The sequence below is a fragment of the Mustela nigripes genome, chromosome 13 (assembly GCF_022355385.1).
Source record: "Mustela nigripes isolate SB6536 chromosome 13, MUSNIG.SB6536, whole genome shotgun sequence".
Taxonomy (NCBI): domain Eukaryota; kingdom Metazoa; phylum Chordata; class Mammalia; order Carnivora; family Mustelidae; genus Mustela; species Mustela nigripes.
Window position 1 is genome coordinate 131,994,254 of NC_081569.1, and position 17,932 is coordinate 132,012,185.

Here is a 17,932-nt window from a genome sequence, read left to right on the forward strand (position 1 = left end):
GACCTGAGCCAAAGGCAGAGGCTTAACCCAGTGAGCCACCTAGGTGCCCGTATTTTTTTTATTTTTTGGAAGATTTTATTTATTTATTTATTTGGCAGACAGAGATCATAGTAGACAGGCAGGCAGAGAGAGTCCGACGTGGGGTTCGATCCCAGGACCCTGGGATCATGACCTGAGCCAAAGGCAGAGGCTTTAACCCACTGAGCCACCCAGGCGCCCCATCCTATTTATTTTTAAAAAAGCTTATTTAAGTAATCTCTACATCCAACTCAGGGCTCCAGCCCACAACCCTGAGATAAAGAGTCGCATGCTTCATGGACTGAGCCAGCCAGGCTCCCCCTACAGCTATGTGAAGATTTTTGTTGCTGTGATCCTTTTGGCCTAGCTATTCTAGTGGGTGTGAAGTGAGACCTCATTGTGGTTTTCGTTTACATTTCCTTAATGACTGTGGTGGTGAGTGTTTTTTCTTGTGCTAATTGACCATTTGTAAATCTTTGGGAAAATGTGTATTCAAATTTTTGGCTTAATATTTAATGGTTTTTTTTTTTCTTTTTCTTGTAGAGTTGAAAGAGTTCTTTACATACTCTGGAGTACTAGTCCCTTATCAGATAAATGATTTGCAGATATTTTCTCCCATTCTTTGGGCTTTCTTTTCACTGTTCTCATGGTATCTTTTGCAGGATACAGGTTTTTAATTTTGGTGAAGTCTATTAGTCTATTTCTTTTGTTGTATTGCTTTTGCTGTCATATCTGAGAAGCCATTGCCTAGTCCAAGGTCACATAGATTTGCTCTTTTATTGTTTTTTTCTTTGTTCTTTTTTTATTCTTTTTTTTTTTTTTAAGATTTTAATTCATTTATTTGAGAGTGAGAGAGCGCACAGGATGGGGGGAAGGGCCAGAGGGAGGAAGAGAAGGAGACTCCTTGCTAAGCAGGGAGTCTTATGTGGGGCGCAATCCCAGACCCTGAGATCATGACCTGAGCTGAAGGCAGATGCTTAACTGACTGAGCCACCCAGGTGCCCCATGCCTATGTCAACTTTTTATTTTTTTTTATTTTTTATTTTTTTAAAATATTTTATTTATTTATTTGACAGAGAGAACAAGTGGGCAGAGAGGCAGAGAGAGAGAGAGGAGGAAGCAGGCTCCCCGCTGAGCAGAGAGAGCCCGATGCGGGACTCGATCCCAGGACCCCGAGATCATGACCCGAGCCGAAGGCAGCGGCTTAACCCACTGAGCCACCCAGGCGCCCCCTATGTCAACTTTTTAAAAAAAGATTTATTTATTTGAGATAGAGCAAGAATGCGAGAGAAAGAGAGAGAGAGAGAGAGAGAGAGAGAGAACGTGCGCGCACGCAGGCATGTGCACAAGTGGTGGGGGAGGGGGGGCAGCAGCAGAGGGAGAAGCAGCTTCCCTAACAAGCAGGGAGCCCAGTGTGGGGCTGGATCCCAGGGCTCTGGGATAATGACTGAGCCAAAGGCAGTTGCTTAACCAACTGAGCCACCAGGCGCCCCTCCTATGTCATATTCTAAGAGTTTTATAGTTGTAGCTCTTTCATGAGCACTAAATTGTACTGCCTAAAGTTTTGCAAGTTCCTCTTAGCTGTTTGCTGGGGATAAGGCTGGGTGGGAGCCTACATCCTAGAGCTTCTTTCCTTTGCTGCCTTGACAGTTCCGTCAAGGATCTTGACCTTGGGAAGCTTTCTTGAAAGTTTTCTAACTGTTATGCAGTTTATATTTCTTTCTTTTCTTTTCTTTTTCTTCTTCCTCTTTTTTTTTTTTTTTTTTTTTGAAGGTAACGAATGAAGAGGACTTTATTAGGAAATTGGACTGTAAACCTGATCAGCATTTGAAGGTGGTTTCCATTTTTGGAAATACTGGTGATGGAAAGTCTCATACTCTCAACCACACTTTCTTTTATGGCCGTGAAGTCTTTAAAACTTCGCCTGCCCAGGAGTCCTGCACCGTGGGGGTGTGGGCGGCCTATGACCCGGTCCACAAAGTAGCGGTGATAGACACAGAAGGGCTCTTGGGGGCGACAGTGAATCTCAGTCAGAGAACACGGCTGCTGCTTAAGGTCCTGGCCATCTCAGACCTCGTCATCTATCGAACTCACGCAGACCGGCTGCATAATGACCTCTTCAAGTTCCTTGGGGACGCCTCAGAAGCTTACCTGAAGCACTTCACCAAGGAGCTCAAGGCTACCACTGCCCGCTGTGGGCTGGATGTCCCCTTGTCCACCCTGGGCCCTGCTGTTATCATTTTCCATGAGACTGTGCACACTCAGCTGCTGGGCTCTGGTGAGTAGACAGGGGACTGTCACGGATTGACCTTTCTGGGTACAAGGAGGCAGCCCTTGGGCTGCAGTAGTAGCTTGGTGGAGAGTGGGATGGCCCAGCAAAGTTTCTGCCTGGGCAAGACCTGAGGGAGTGTTTGAAGAAGGGTGGGGTGAGCAACGGTGTCAAAACCCGGTCAAGATGGGGATTGAGGATTGAGGATTAATGACTGGCTTAGGCAATATGGAGAGCCTTGGTGATCTGGAGAGGACCTGTTTCCCAGAGGTGGTGGGCATGGAAGCCTGATCAGGATAGGTTCAGGAGAGAACAGGGGAAGAATGAAGGTTGTGAGTATATCCCAGTCTTTGAAAGAGTTGTGTTATAAAGGGAAGCAGACAAACGAAATGATAGCTAGAGGCTGATGAGGGATTTCAAGCCCCCCCCCTCTTTAAATGGAAGCTGTGAGGTATTGTAGATGGTTGTGTGCTGGTGCAAAGGGAAGGGAACAGTGTGGCTAGAGGAGAGCAGAACCGTTGGGGTGAGGCCCATTTGGGTGTGTTGGCCTCAGAAGCATGGACAGTCTCTCTGGAAGCACAGGGGGGAAAGCAGTGTATGGACACGGTTGCTGGTAATTGTCTTACTGTTTCTATTCCCTGAAAGAAGTAGGAAGCAAAATCGTGACCTGAGGGAGGATGAGGGAGCAGTGCACAGTGCAGCAACAGTGATTGGACACTGGTGGGGACAGTAGTGTTAGCCCCTAACACAGTGGTCCCATTTACCTGTTCATTCAATGTAGTTTTCTTCCTTTTTTTTTTTTTTTTTTTTAAGGATAATGGGGGGAGGACAGAGAGAGAGAATCTAAAGCAGGCACCACACTCAGTGTGGAGCCCCACGTGAGCCTCGATCTCACAACCCCGAAGATCATGACCTGAGCCGAAATCAAGAGTTAGATGCTTAACTGACTGAGCCACCTGGGCGTCCCATCCGTTAACAAAGTTTTTTTCTTTTTTAAGATTTTACCTATTTATTTGAGAGAGTGGGGGCAAGAGAGAGAGCATGAGCAGAGGGAGAAGCAGAGGGAGAGAGAGAAGCCGACTTCCTGCTAAGCTGGGAAGCCTGACAGGGGCCTTGATCCCGGGACTCTGGGATCATGACCTGAGCCAAAGGCAGTCGCTTAACAGGCCAAGGCACCCAGGTTCCCAGTCAACCAGGTTTCTTTAGTGGCACAATGCCATGTGCTGAGCTCTGGTGCACAGAGCTCACCCTCGAATAGTTCCCTGTCTCTTTGGGGAGACTGCACGGGTTCTCTTCTGGAGCGGATGTGGGTCCAGGAGCTGTGGGGTTGCAGAAGAGGGACTCTCCACACCTCCTGAGGGGGTCTGGGAAAGAGGAGTTGGGGCTGGAACCTAGACATGTGGCTTGATAGGGCCGAGGAGGAAGGATGCTTTGGAAGGAGCAAACCCCTGGAGGCTTGCAGGGGGCAGGTTGTGTCCAGGAACCCGCAGGTTGTCCTGCCAGAGCCTCTGGAACTCGCTTCCGGCCCCTCCGTGCGAGCCCCACACAGCAGCCAGGTGCTCCTTTCAGAAGCTCGCTTTTTGGTTTAGATCACGCTGGACTCCTGCTTGTACGCTGTCCGTGCTTTTCCCCACAAGCTCATTACGATGTCCCCACTCTGAGTCCTGTCTGTGTCTCTGACCTCCTTCCCTTGTTACCCGCTTCCTCCCCTCCCGTTGCCCCGCGTGCCCCCACCTCGTACCGGCGCCCACCACCTCTGCGTACACTCCGTCTGGTAGCCGCACCAGCCTTTTCTGTGTTGCCACCTTGGCCTATGCTGCTCTGTCCCCCTTGGAGCCTTGGCTGATCATCCCCTGTAGAGTGGTCCTTCCTGCCCCTGAGTTTACATTCTTTCTGCATGGCTCTGTTCGTTTGCATCAGGACCGCTGTCACTGTCCGTGGTCCTCCTGTGTGTGCTCGCTGGCTTGTGTTTGTTTCTCTTCAGTTACAACTGGAACTCACGAAGGCGGGAACCTTGCCCGTCTTACTCACTGCTGTGTCTAAAGAGCCTGGATGAGTTCTTGATGCTCCGGTTGGTTGGTTTTCACTGTGTCTGAAGCACGCATTGTGAGGGAGGGAATGCTGGAGGTACTTGGGGGTCAGATTGTGGGTTGCCTTGACTCAGTTCTCACATAGGACCGAAGCCCCTGAAGCATTTTAAGCTGGGAGTTACACGAGCGGATCTGTATTTTCCAAAGATTGCACGGCAGCCTGTTGCAGGCTGAGCCACAGAGGCATGCCTGGAGGCAGGGAGACCAGGTGGGACGGACATTCACCGTGGCGCTAGACGAGAAGTGATGGGAGCTGAGTTGGGCCATTGACACAGGACGGAAGTGGACAGACCAGGGCCATATTAAAGAGTTAGAATCAGAAGGACCAGGCTCTCGTGGGAGGATGAGAAATTAAATGTTCCAGCAGAGTCTCCTTAGCAGGTGACTCTGAGGTAAGGGGAGAAGGTTGGAAGCACTGACTTGAGGATGTCTTCCATGATCTACTTTTTCTTTTTCAAGATTTTAAGAGAGAATGGGAGACAGAGAGTGCATGTGAGACCACAGACAGGAGGGGGGCAGAGGGAGAGGGAGAAGCAGATTCCTTCCTGAGCAGGGAGTCTGTTGTGGGACTCAATCCCAGAAAATCCTTCAATCCTCAATCCCTGGGATCATGACTTGAGCTGAAGGCAGATGCTTAACCAACTGAGCCACCTAGGTGCTCCCTGTGATCTGCATTTTTATGCCACTTTGGATTTTTACAACCTTGGTAAGGGGAAGGTTTAATTTCTAGTTCAGAATTTTGAAATAATGAGCCCGTCATAAATAACTTTTTTCTTTTCTTCTTCTTTTTTTTGTGCGCTATTATACCATATACTTTGATAGGTAAATGCTAACTTACTGTATCCTTGTTATTCGGCCCAGGTAACAGCAGCCCCATTTTACAGAAGAAGCTGCACTCAGCTTGAGTTATATAACCAGAAGTTTTGCAGATAGTTGCAAAATTGGGGCTCAAAATAAGGTTTCCTAACTCCTAAATTCAGAGCTCTTTCTGGAATACTGTTGCTGCTTCTTGAAACTTGAAGATGGAACCAAGGCAGCCAATTTACGCAGGGAAGGAGAAGAGGTGCCAGAATTGTGGGCAAATTGATAATTTGAGTTTTCTGTTTCAGACTTTCTGATTTTATATTATTTAAATGAATTAATTAATTAATTAAAAAAAGATTTTATTTATTTACTTGACAGACAGAGATCACAAGTAGGCAGAGAGGCAGGCAGAGAGAGAGAGGAGGAAGCAGGCTCCCTGCTGAGCAGAGAGCCCGATGCTGGACTCGATCCCAGAACCCTGGGATCATGACCTGAGCCAAAGGCTTTAACCCACTGAGCCACCCAGGCACTCCTGTTTAATTTTATTTTAATTTCTTTTTTGGGGGGAGAAGGAGAGTGAGTGAGCAGTGAGGAGGGGCAAAGAGAGGAAGAGAGAGAATCTTAAGCAAGTGGAGCTCCATGCGGGGCTGGATCTCATGACCCTGATGAGATCATGACCTGAGCTGAAATCAAGAGTCCGATGTTCAGTGGACCTAGTCATCCAGGTGTCCCGCTTTCTGATTTTATTTGATCCTGTTCTTTTTCTGGACAGAGGATTCTAGGTGGGAGTTAGTAGGCAAATGAATTCTCTGTTTCATAAATGAGGAGAACATAGAACCCATCATCACTGGGGAGCAGTGATTGTATGTCCAGAGACCAGCTGTGAGATGATGTTGGGGAGGGATGGAGGGTGGCCAAGCTCGTACCTGGGTGGTGTTGGGGGGAGTCACTTCTTGCTGATTGATCCTGGGATACCCTGGCACCTAAAGTCACTGCCACAGGAAAAGATCAGGAGGAGATGGATTTAGGGATGAACTACAGAATTTTGGGCACTTCTTTTTGATGACTGTACTTTCAAATTTGAGTAGGGCCATATCTCCAGTATTACTTGGAGTTATTTTGTGGTTGTTGTTACAATACTAAAGGAAATGAAAAATCCCTTCTAACATTTCTCTCCAGGATATTTATTGAATTCATCTGTACTACCACTCCACAAATTTCTGCATAAAGATTGGTGAAACTACCCTCAGATACATTGGGAGCTTGTATATAGCTTCACCATTGAAAGGCCAGCATGTTTGAAGTGGTTGTTTATTCGAAATGTTCCTTAGTGTGGGGGGTGGGGTAGAGAAAATCTATTTTTTTTTTAATGCTTTGACCTGTTTGCATTTTTTTACAATGAGCAGATTAAAAAAGACTTTCCCTTGAAGTACAGTGTACATATAGAAGAGTGCACATCATATCACAAGTGTTATTAATGTGATGAATTTTATAGTCTGTGAAAGCAGTAGCAGAACATGACATGACATGCCAGCACCCACTTCCTGGGGAAGCCCTGCTCATGCTCCCTTCTAGTTAACGGTAACCTGGATTCTAACAGCATAGATTAGTGGTGCCCGTTTATGTACTTTATTATATAGAGTCAGACTGTGTATTACTTTATAATGCAAGACACATTTTTTTTTTAAAGAAAGGTCATTGTTCCTGTACCTGTTTCCTTGTCCAGATCACCCCTCAGAGGTGCCAGAAAAGCTCATCCAGGACCGGTTTCGGAAGCTGGGCCGCTTCCCTGAAGCCTTCAGTTCCATTCACTACAAGGGAACGAGGACTTATAACCCTCCCACCGACTTCTCTGGGCTGCGGCGGGCTTTGGAGCAGCAGCTAGAGAACAACACCACCCGTTCTCCCCGGCACCCGGGGGTCATCTTCAAAGCCCTGAAGGTCAGTGGGCTCCTGCCCTGAGTGCTTTTCACTGGGGTACCAGTGGGTGGTAAGAACACTCAGCTCCCCTTTTGTTGGTGCTGGAGATTGGAAACTGGGGTGGAAAGCAAGGTTGTAGGGAAAGGAAGCACCAGAGGGGAGCTCACACCTAATGAGTTAGAGCTCATCCTACTACGAACACGGGCACAAAGGGATCTTGGGCTATTGTTAAAAAGTGACAGGTCCTCCTGTTGGAGAAAAACCAGGTTTTCAGACAGTAGGAAAAGCGTTCATTTCCATGTGGTGTTGCCCAGCCCTGGTGAATTGATCTTGCATTGAGGCTCAGTTACCTGAACAGGACTCACTTTTTTTTTTTTTTTTTAAATCTGCATTAATTAGGTTGTTCAGGAGGACAACTTCTTATCACTGTAAATGGAGAATCAGTATCACAGGTAGAAATTTCCCAAGACAGAAAATACAGACACATGATAATAGTAATTGGTGTTTATTATATACCATCAGAGGACTCTATGAATTAGTTCATTTAGTCCTTACACCAGCAGTATGTCTGGCTGGCTCAGTCGGTAGAGCATTCAACTCTTGATCTTGGGGTTGTAGGTTCAAGCCCCACGTTGGGTGTAGAGATTGCTTAAAATTTTTTTTTAAAGATTATTTATTTATTTATTTGACAGAGACACAGTGAGAGAGGGAACATAAGCAGGAGGAGTGGGAGAGAGAGAAGCAGGTTTCCCACCTAGCAGGGAACCTGATGCGGGCCTCGATCCCAGGACCCAGGATCATGACGTAAGCCCAAGGCAGATGTATAACCCACTGAGCCACCCAGGCACCCCTAAAAATAAAATCTTAAAAAGAAAAAAATCCTCTCTCACCCACTCCATGTGTTAATTGCTGTTTCCCAGCCTCATTTTGCAGATGAGGACACCGGGGCAGGTGTCCGAGGAGGTGAAGTGATTGGTTACATACAGTTACTAAGTAGCAGCTGTGGCTGGTAAAGCCTGGCTGGTTTACTCTAGAGCTCCTTCTAACCAGCAAGAATCTTCCTCCTCGCAACAAATGTAATAACATACTATTTCCTCTCTAGGGACTGTTGTTCATGGAAGGTTCTGAGACTGGAGCTTGTTTTTTCTTTATTTAGAAGGGAGATGAGCAAGTGTTCAGGAGATGATAAAGATAATGCTATTACCCAGTTGGGACTTTCTCTTTAACAGAATCTGAAATTCTGAAAGTGAACTTAAACAGGAGTAATTTCTTCTGTGGAACTTGATGCTCTTCACTTGTACCACCAAAGTCACGTCCCACGCCCCTAAAATTCATGTTGTATACACTAGTGATGCTTCTTTTGGGAAGCATCTCCAAGCATCGTATCTTTGTCTTTTAAAATCAGGCGAATTGTTTTTATTGTGTATCTCAGCAGTACTGTCAATATATTGTTTTGATAATCTAGTAAAATCCTGTTAGAAAGCATCCTGCTTTTGCACAGATTTCACTTCCCCCATCCTGGTGGTTGGTGCTGGGTTCTGCGTAACAGAGGGCCTGCTATCTGGGTGGGCTGCGAGCCTTCCGTCCACAGTAGATGCTGTATAACCCATCTGGGGCCCTCAAGCGGTAAGCCATTGCCCCTTCTTTGTCTGAGGCCTCACAAGGTATCTGGGTAGGTGGGATCACTGTGCTAGGGGGTATCACTTCCCTCCCATAGCAGTATGGCTTCTCTACCATTGCTGTGTCATGATAGCCATCAACAGGCAAGAAATCACTAAAACAGTAGCAGTGGGTGGGCGGCACAGAATGGATAATAGAAAAGTATAACTTAAAAAGTATTACTGATTATTGAAAATTGCCTTTTTTTTAAGAAAAAAATTTTTAAAGATTTTATTTATTTATTTGACAGAGAGAGATCACAAGTAGGCAGAGAAGCAGGCAGAGAGAGAGGAAGGGAAGCAGGCTCCCTGCTGAGCAGAGAGCCTGATGTGGGGCTCGATCCCAGGACCCTGAGATCATGACCTGAGCTGAAGGCAGAGGCTTTAACCCACTGAGCCACCCAGACGCCCCTGAAAATTGCGTTTTGAGAATTGACTGGGTACCCTCAGTGAAATCTTGATGTCTTCTCACAGTGCATTGGTCAAAGCATTCCCTGGTCCCATTAAAAGCTGGGAAGAGGGTTCCCAAAAGGAATGTCAAAGTTGTTGCTGTCGTTATGGGAACAGGAATTCTAAGTTTAGGGCAGGTTGTTCATTGATCCAGTTTGTCTGAATTCATATCTTCTGGCTTACGTTAGGAGTACAGGTTAAGCGTAGAAAACGTTGGCTACTACAGTAGAGTTACAGTAAATGAAAACAAGAACCAATACAGTCTTTCCACCCAGGAATAGCCATTGTTAACATTTTAGTATGTGCTCTTATAGTGCATGTTCTGAGTGTTAAAAAAACAAAACAAAACGTGTTGCTTGTCATCACATCAAAGATGTAAACTTGTAATCCTTTCCCCATGAAACTTGATAAACATTTTACTATATTGTTATTTTTGTTTTTAGTGAGTGAGTGAGCAGGCGAGCGGGGGAGGGGCAGAGGGAGAGGGAGAGAGGAAATCTTAATCTCCACACCCAGTGCAGCCCAGTGCAGGGCTCGAGCTCACGACCCTGAGATCATAATCTGAGCTGAAACCAAGGGTCGGATGCTTAACTGACTGAGCCACCTGGTGGCCCCAGCGTTTTACTATATTATTATACGATTTTTATAAACCGTTTCGATAGCTGCACAATATTTCATTGTCTAAATATACCCAAATAACAGTTGTCGGACAAGAAATTATAAGTAAAATTTCTCTATTAAAAATAATGCCACAAATAAATATCATGAAAGCTCTTTCTATACCTGGAATTATTTTTCTGGTTTATATTTTCTTGAAGTAGATTGTGTCAGAGGTGTGTGTGTGTGTGCGCGCATGTGTGTGTACACACAGCGAGTATGTATCGCATTTCTGTCATTTCACTAGTTGGACATGGACTGTTTAAGTACTTTGCTTATTTGGTGTCTTTTTTTTTTTCTGTTTTGCCTATTTTTAGTATTTCAGGGATTTTACTTTGACACAGTCTCTGATCTTTACTATGTATGTATTTATTTTAGCTTTTAAAAAAAAATTTTTTTTTTAAGATTTTATTTATTTATTTGACAGAGAGAAATCACAAGTAGATGGAGAGGCAGGCAGAGAGAGAGAGAGAGGGAAGCAGGCTCCCTGCTGAGCAGAGAGCCCGATGCAGGGCTTGATCCCAGGACCCTGAGATCATGACCCGAGCCGAAGGCAGCGGCTTAACCCACTGAGCCACCCAGGCGCCCCTTATTTTAGCTTTAAAAAAATTTTTTTTTTAAAGACTTTATTTATCCATTTGACAGAGTGAGATCACAAGCAGGCAGAGAGGCAGGCAGAGAGAGGAGGAAGCAGGCCCGCTGCTGAGCAGAGAGCCTGACATGGGGCTCGTTTCCAGGACCCTGGGATCATGACCTGAGCTGAAGGCAGAGGCTTTAACCCACTGAGCCACCCAGGTGCCCCTATTTTAGCATTCTTTATAATGAATTCCTCAGAGGGATCCCCTCGAATTCCTTCTTGCAGTCTGCTTTGTGGACAGTGCTTTGTTAGCATGCCTGCAGGCTTAGGACAGAGGAGCAGGACAGCAGCAGGGCCTCTGGGGCAGTGCTGGGCGTCTGGGATCTGGAGAGAGGCTGGGAAATGTTGGCAAGATTGGATCTAGGGATATGAGGATGCCGTGAGGACTGGGGGATAGAGACTTGGGGTGGGGAGGGCTCGGAAGGACAGCGGAGGAGAAGGGGATTTGGAATAAGACGGGGCAGGCTCTGGTGCACGCAAGAACAGAGTTTGGGCATATGCTGATTGGCTCCATCCATTGGGTTTTTAGAAGGTTTGTAGTGGGGTACCCTGTCACAGTAAGTGAATTTGGGTAAATTGCATATGAGAGTTCCTTGTACCATTCTTGCAACTCTTCTACAAGTCTGAAATTCTGTCAAAATGAAAAGTTACCCTTTAAACAGAGCTTGTGGGTTTTGCATTGTGGTTGCTTTAGGCTGGATGTTTGTGTCCTCCCAAAATTTCCTATGTTCAAACTGTAATGCCCAGTGTGATGGTATCAGTGGGCCTTGGGAGGTGATGGGTCATGAGGATGGAGACCTTTTGAGTGAGATTAACGCCCTTGGAGAGAAGCCCCAGAGAGCTCCCTTGCCCTGTCCACACAGTGAGCACACAGTGCAGAGGCACCATCTGTAAACCAGGGAGCAGTCCTTCACCAGAACCTGACCTTGTTGGCGTCTAGATCTTGGGCTTCCGGCCTCCAGATGTGTGAGAAACACATTTCTGTTTAGAAGCGATCTGGTCTGCGCTCTTTTGTTTTAGTAGCCTCAAAGGACTGAACACGGTGGTTAAAAGCTTGGGTTCTGGAGTCATGCAGACTTGTGTTGGAATCCCAGTTCCTTGGTCTTGGCAACTTCCTTCATGTGTTCATTCGTTCAACAAATAAAAGAGCACACCCATGTGCCGGGTAGAGTTTGAGGTGCGGGGAAGTACAGTGGAGAACAAGATAGACAATAACCTTTGTCTTCCTCTTAGTCCTTTTTCAAACCTTTCTCCTCATCTGGAGAATAGGAATAATAAGAGAATATTCCTAATGAAGTTGAGCTGAGGTTCAAATAGAATGGCACACTTGAAGGAACAAATATGTGGCATATAGTAAATGTTGCATAAGCATTAAATAGGGTGGAGAATATTAAGAAAAAAATTCGTGAAAAGTGATTGTATTTGAATAATTCATGAAATGCATACTTCTGATTAGATTTGAGGTGAAGGTATACTTAGATGTTCTGGCAGATGTCCTTGAAATGGCTCAAAGATAGTCACAGTAGAAGATCACACTCCGGTATGGCAGACATTGTCAAAAGAGCCCGAGGCCATCCGGTGGTTTACCAAGGGCTGGGAATCTGATTAGTATAAATTTTAATGAAGAGGCCAATGGCTGGGTTCTAGAGTTCCTTAGGTTTTCTCTAAGCTAACGCAGCTTAATGTTTAAATTAGATTGGCAGGGACACGGAGTGCTGTGGGCAGTAATTAGTGCTCAGGGATTTTACCCTCAGGGGACATGGATGTCCTTCTCCTGGCTAGTTTGTTAGGCAATTTTGAGAAAAATAGTTAAACTATGCTAATGAGGTGGTATGAGTCATGAAGTTTTCTGTAAATACACGGAGCCTGGTCAGCTGGAGTTGTGATGATTCTTGGTAACTGGTGTCCCCAGAGTTTCCCCTGGACCCTATATTTAGTTCTGTCCTCTGGCGTGGAGATTGGGGTGCGGGACCTGCTGCTTCTGTCCATGGAGTTACTCATTTCAAAATGCATGTTTTTGGCTCTCCCCAGGGGATTTTGGGGTTCTCTAACTTACTGACATCTTTGAAAAATTTGTTTTTATCTTTTTGGTTGTCACTTGGCTTTTAATCTCTTCTTTAAATCAGAAGTTTAATTTCCCAGTTATCGTTTTAATAGAAAACTACTTGTAAGGTCTGCATTAGGCAGATTGACCCACTAGAGTTTTTGTAGCTGTTCAGATACACTAACTGAAGTTTTCATAGTTCACAGCAGTGTAGAATAGAATGGCTGTTTTTTTGTTTCAGTGATTTTTTTTTTTTAATTTGGCTTTCCTTTGTTTTATTTATTTCTATAAGGAATCTTGAATTCTTTTTGGAACAGAAGAATTGGGATGGGCATAAACATAAAGTATCAGTGACAAACTGATTTGTTTGGCTTCCTGCTTCTCCCAGTTTTTCCTTTCTCTGCTTGGTATTCTTAGCCTTTTCCAATTACTCACAAACTCACTGAGTAAAAACACTTTGTGAAGGCCAGGGCTATGTTCTAATATGATAAATGAGATTTTTTTTTTTCTATATGATTGCCTTTTTTTATTTTAGATAATATATACAGGAATACGGTCAGGAAAAAGTATATAAACTTTTGGGAAGACAGAGAGACAAATCACTTAAGAGGCTTGATCAAAACTGTGATGCACAAATGAAGAAATCTCAACTCTCTAGTAATCAGAGAAATGCAGATGACAGCCCCAACAGTATGAGAGCAGACGTTGATAAGTCTGGTGCTAAAATGTCAAAAAGGATGTGAAGCATTGTAAGCTCTTACAGACGGCCAGTTGAAGTTCAGATCAGTACAACCACTTTGAAATGTCATTCAGAAATATCTAGTGAAGGTGAAGATATGCATAATATGTATTCCAGCTGTATCATTTCTGGGAATTAGCCTTAGAGAAACTCTTCCACCAGAACACAGGGGGACCTTTATGAGGATGTGATGACTTTTAAAGTGGGAATTATTGGGGCTCCTGGGTGGCTCAGTGGGTTAAGCCTCTGCCTTTGGCCCAGGTCATGATCTCAGGGTCCTGGGATCAAGCCCCGCATCAGGTTCTCTGCTCCACAAGGGGGCCTGCTTCTCCCACCCTCTCTGCCTGCCTCTCTGCCTACTTGTGATCTCTCTCTGTCAAATAAATAAATAAAATCTTTAAAAAAAAAAAAAAAGTAGGGATTATTACAAAGCAGTTTTCTTTATAATGGTAAAATAATGCAAATTAAGTATGCAAAAATGGGTAGATAAATGGTGATGTTAAGTGATTCTTTGCTACTTACTTTATTTTTATTTTTTTAAAAGATTTTTATATATTTATTTGACACAGCCAGCGCACAAGCAGGGGGTGTGGGAGAGGGAGAAGCAGGCTCCAGCGGGCTGATGTGGGGCTGGATCCCAGGACCCTGGGATCATGATCTGAGTCGAAGATAGATGCTTAACTGACTGAGCCACCCAGGTGCCCCTGCTGCTTATTTTGTTGTGCCCGAGTTTTCGCATTTGAGAGACCACCAAGGAGCCAAGCACCCATGCAATCACACGAGGGTTTATTTGACAAGCTTAAGCTTGGGCTCAAGTATACCAGACACAGTGGAGTAGGGATTTGGACCCCGAGGTGACATGCTTAAGCTTGGGCCCAAGTATACCCAATGCAGCGGAGTAGGGACTTGGACCCCGAGCTTAGTTAAGGCAGTGGTATTTATGGGTTCCTGTTACTAAAGCAGGGTGGGGGTCTCCGGAACCAAAGCAGGGTGGAACTTCTGGAACTAAAGTAAAGTGAGGAAAGTTCAGCCCTTGGGCACAGGGGTCTGAATGGCCGTACTTCTGCTAAGGCTAACCCTGAGGTGGGATGGCCATGATTTTTCTTGGCCTCCACAATTTTAAAGAGAGAATTGGGGTCATAGTGTATGTATGTGCAGTTACGTACTTCGCTTTTCTCATGGAATATTGAAGCCTAGCATTTTTTTCTCACGCCATTAAATATTTAATGAAAATATGTCTTCAAAGTAGTTGTATGCTTTTTGTTTACAACAAATGGATGGATCGTTTTTTACATTTAGTTAATTATGCCCTCATTTTAGTAGTGGTTTTCATTTTTTCCTGCTTATATTTTCCATGTATTTAAAGGAATGGTTCACATTCTGCCTCTTTCCTTAGGATCAGTTACAACTCCTAGTACACTTTTGGACTATGTTTATGGAGTGCTTACTGTAGGCCATGTACTATGCTCAGCTCTGCACATATGATGAATTCACGTAATCCTCGTGTCCGCTCTACGAGGTCAAGACTGGGGATGGAGAAAAAGATGTGGAGGCACAGAGGAGTTAATTAATTTGCCTACTGTAACTCACTTAGTCAGTGGTGGAGAATTTGAACCAGCTAGTCTAGCTACCAAGTCTGTGCTTTTAACCCAGTGCTATATTATTTCTTCTCAGTAGTTACTCTGCTTCTGAGAAGGCCCGAGGGCGTAGCCGTCTTTAAAGTTTCCTCATACGTTTTGCCAGTTGCCTCTTGAAAGGATATTCCCATAAATTGTATTTGTTTGGTTATTTTAATGTTTAAAAAGTCATTCTTTAAAATACAGAAGCAGTATGTGCTCAAGATAAGCAATTCAGTAGTACAGAAATGTGTAAGGTTCAAGTTAAAAGATCCTCCCCACCCCAGTCATAGCCATTGCTAATGCTTGTGTAGTAGCTACTTTGCTACATTGCTAATACTTGTGTGTGCTTCTAGGAATTTTGGGGCCTACATAAGTGCATACCTAAGTGTGTGTATGTGATGTATATATTTTTCTCCCTGAATGGGATCATATGATTCCTACAATTCTACAGCTTGCTTTTTTTTTTTTTTTTTTTTTTAAAGATTTTATTTATTTATTTGACAGAGAGAAATCACAAGTAGATGGAGAGGCAGGCAGAGAGAGAGAGGGAAGCAGGCTCCCTGCTGAGCAGAGAGCCCGATGCGGGACTCGATCCCAGGACCCTGAGATCATGACCTGAGCCGAAGGCAGCGGCTTAACCCACTGAGCCACCCAGGCGTCCCCAGCTTGCTTTTTTTCACTTAATTATGTATCTTGGTTATATGTTAATAAAAAAAAGTTTTATTCATTTTGGTCATCTTTCTATTGTACATAAAACATACCGCATTCTTGGGGCGCCTTGGTAGCTCATTCAGTTCAGTGTCTGCCTTGGGCTCGGGTCATGATCTGAGGGTCCTGGGATCGAGCCCCTTATTGGGCTCCCTGCTCAGTGGGGGTCTGCTTCTCCCTCTCCCTCTACTTCTGTCCTCTCTCTCTCTCAGATAAATAAAATCTTCAGAAAAACACTACATTCTTTTTTTTTTTTTTTAAAGATTTTATTTATTTATTTGACAGACAGGGATCACAAGTAGGCAGAGACACAGGCAGAGAGGAGGAAGCAGGCCCCCTGCCGAGCAGAGAGCCCGATGTGGGGCTCGATCCCAGAACCCTGAGATCACGACCTGAGCCGAAGGCAGAGGATTAACCCACTGAGCCACCCAGGCGCCCCAAAACACTACATTCTTAATGCCATTAGTATACATTAAAAAAGTTCTGAGCAGTTATCTTACTTACGAGGTTCCATCTGATTGAGAGAGCATTGTTGGATTCAGAGGGAGCCCAAGTGCTACTTTCCATGTTCATTATTGAATAGGAAATGTGATGATGAGGAGGAGGGCAGAGTTTGCAGAATGTGTGTGAGAGTTTGTTCTGCCGTCCTCTTCTTTGTGGCCTGCTCAGTTGTTTCCTGGTGGATCATGCTGACCTCCTCGTGCTTCCTGCCAGTCAGCCGTGGAATCGGCCATGTTGTGGTTCAGGCTCCAGTCTCTCTGCTAGCAGGATTATCTCCCACTTCTTGACCACTCACTGCTTTGATCAGGTTCCAGGGGAGCAATAGCTCAGACACCTACCAGTAGAGTATACCCTCCCTGAGCAGGTAAATCTGTTTAAAGAGCTGCTCAGGTTATATATTGATATAATATATATATATATCGACAGACTTATCTGTTGTCTGTATTTACAGTTCTGAATACATGAGAGGAACCATTTTATAGTTGAATTTGTATAGGTTTTATATAATACCTTTTTTAGGCTCTGATCTCTAAATGTAGAAACTCTGACTTTCCAATTCTGTCACATCAGGAAGTATCTATTTATAACGTTATTTTGTGGGGAGAGGTGGCATCAGTGATTACATAAGAGTCTCCATTTTGAATCAGAAAATTCCCTGCTAGCCCTTGGTGACTGGGACTAAACCTTACAGGTAGAAAGGGCCATACTGTTGCCAGGGCAACTGAAGTTCAAGATCATCTGGTCTCCAGGCAACCTTTTCTAGAGTCGCCTCAAATGTTCTCCCTAGCTTTCTCTGGTGGGGTGGAGGGTGTCCCTGCCTGCCTCTAACAGCTTGGGGACCTCAGGAGGAGGAGAGCCCAAGAAAACCTGGAATGATGTGAGGTTTGGAATTTTTTTTCCTTAAGGATTTCATTTTTAAGTGATCTCTACACCTAACATTGGCTTGAACCTCTACCCCGAGGTCAAGAGTCCATGCTCTACCTACTGAGCCAACCAGATGCCCCTGAGCTTTGGAATTTTTGAAAGACAAAGACTGTGGATTAGTTGGAAAGGAAGGAGGATAGTTTCTTTTTACCCTTGTATCTAAAACACACTAACACCAGAGTCTTTTTGTGAAGAGTTGTACTGTTACATTCGCATGCTGTGACTGATGTCAGTCCTCCTGAGGCCTGCTAGGGTCGGCGTCATTACCGGCCACCAGCTCTTTATTGGCTTGTGAGGGAAGTGAGATGCTATGTTCCCCAGCAGAGGACAGGCTGGGGCGCCCGTGGCCGAGTGATGAGGCCAGTTAGCCTGGGGGTTCCTCTCTCGCTGATGTCATAAGAGGTTATGGCTGCCCTGGCCAGTGTAAGCCAGCAGCTTATGTGTCTAGGGCGGGCGACCCCGGGGGTTCTGTGGGCACGTGTGCCATGGGACTCAGCCTGCAGATTGTTCCGGGCCGAGCTTGTAAATCCTTGCTGCCGTTTTTCTGGAGAACTTTCAGAGAATTGAGTCAGGCCACTTGGAGCAGAAAGAACCTGGAGCCGTCAAGGTACCTGGGCTGCAGTCCTGTATTTGCTGGGGAGTGCCGTCGCCCCTGTCTTCAGCCCACCTGGTGACCTCCTGCCATATGGGCTGGTTTTCGAAGGGAGACTAATACTTAGGTTAGCCTTTCAGTTACCTGTTGAAAAGAAAAAACCCTGGGGCTAAAAGTACTCTTTTTTTGTTGTTGTTGTTTCCCTTATACCTTTTTAGTAGTTTCTCTGTTCCTTAGTGATCTTTTTTTCCCTTTCTCTGTTCCCCCATTAGATACATAAGCACCTTTTTCTCCTTAAGATT

General features: G+C 45.0%; 1 protein-coding gene across 3 annotated transcripts in view; it reads left to right on the plus strand.

Moving 5' to 3' along the window:
* ZFYVE1 (zinc finger FYVE-type containing 1) overlaps window positions 1–17,932 on the plus strand; it is a 59,788-nt gene that overhangs the window by 28,002 nt on the left and 13,854 nt on the right. For all 3 annotated transcript variants that reach the window (XM_059373815.1, XM_059373814.1, XM_059373816.1), the window contains 2 exons: window positions 1,792–2,296; window positions 6,908–7,122. In XM_059373815.1, the coding sequence (XP_059229798.1) occupies window positions 1,792–2,296; window positions 6,908–7,122 (720 nt within the window). The remainder of the gene's footprint in view (window positions 1–1,791; window positions 2,297–6,907; window positions 7,123–17,932) is intronic.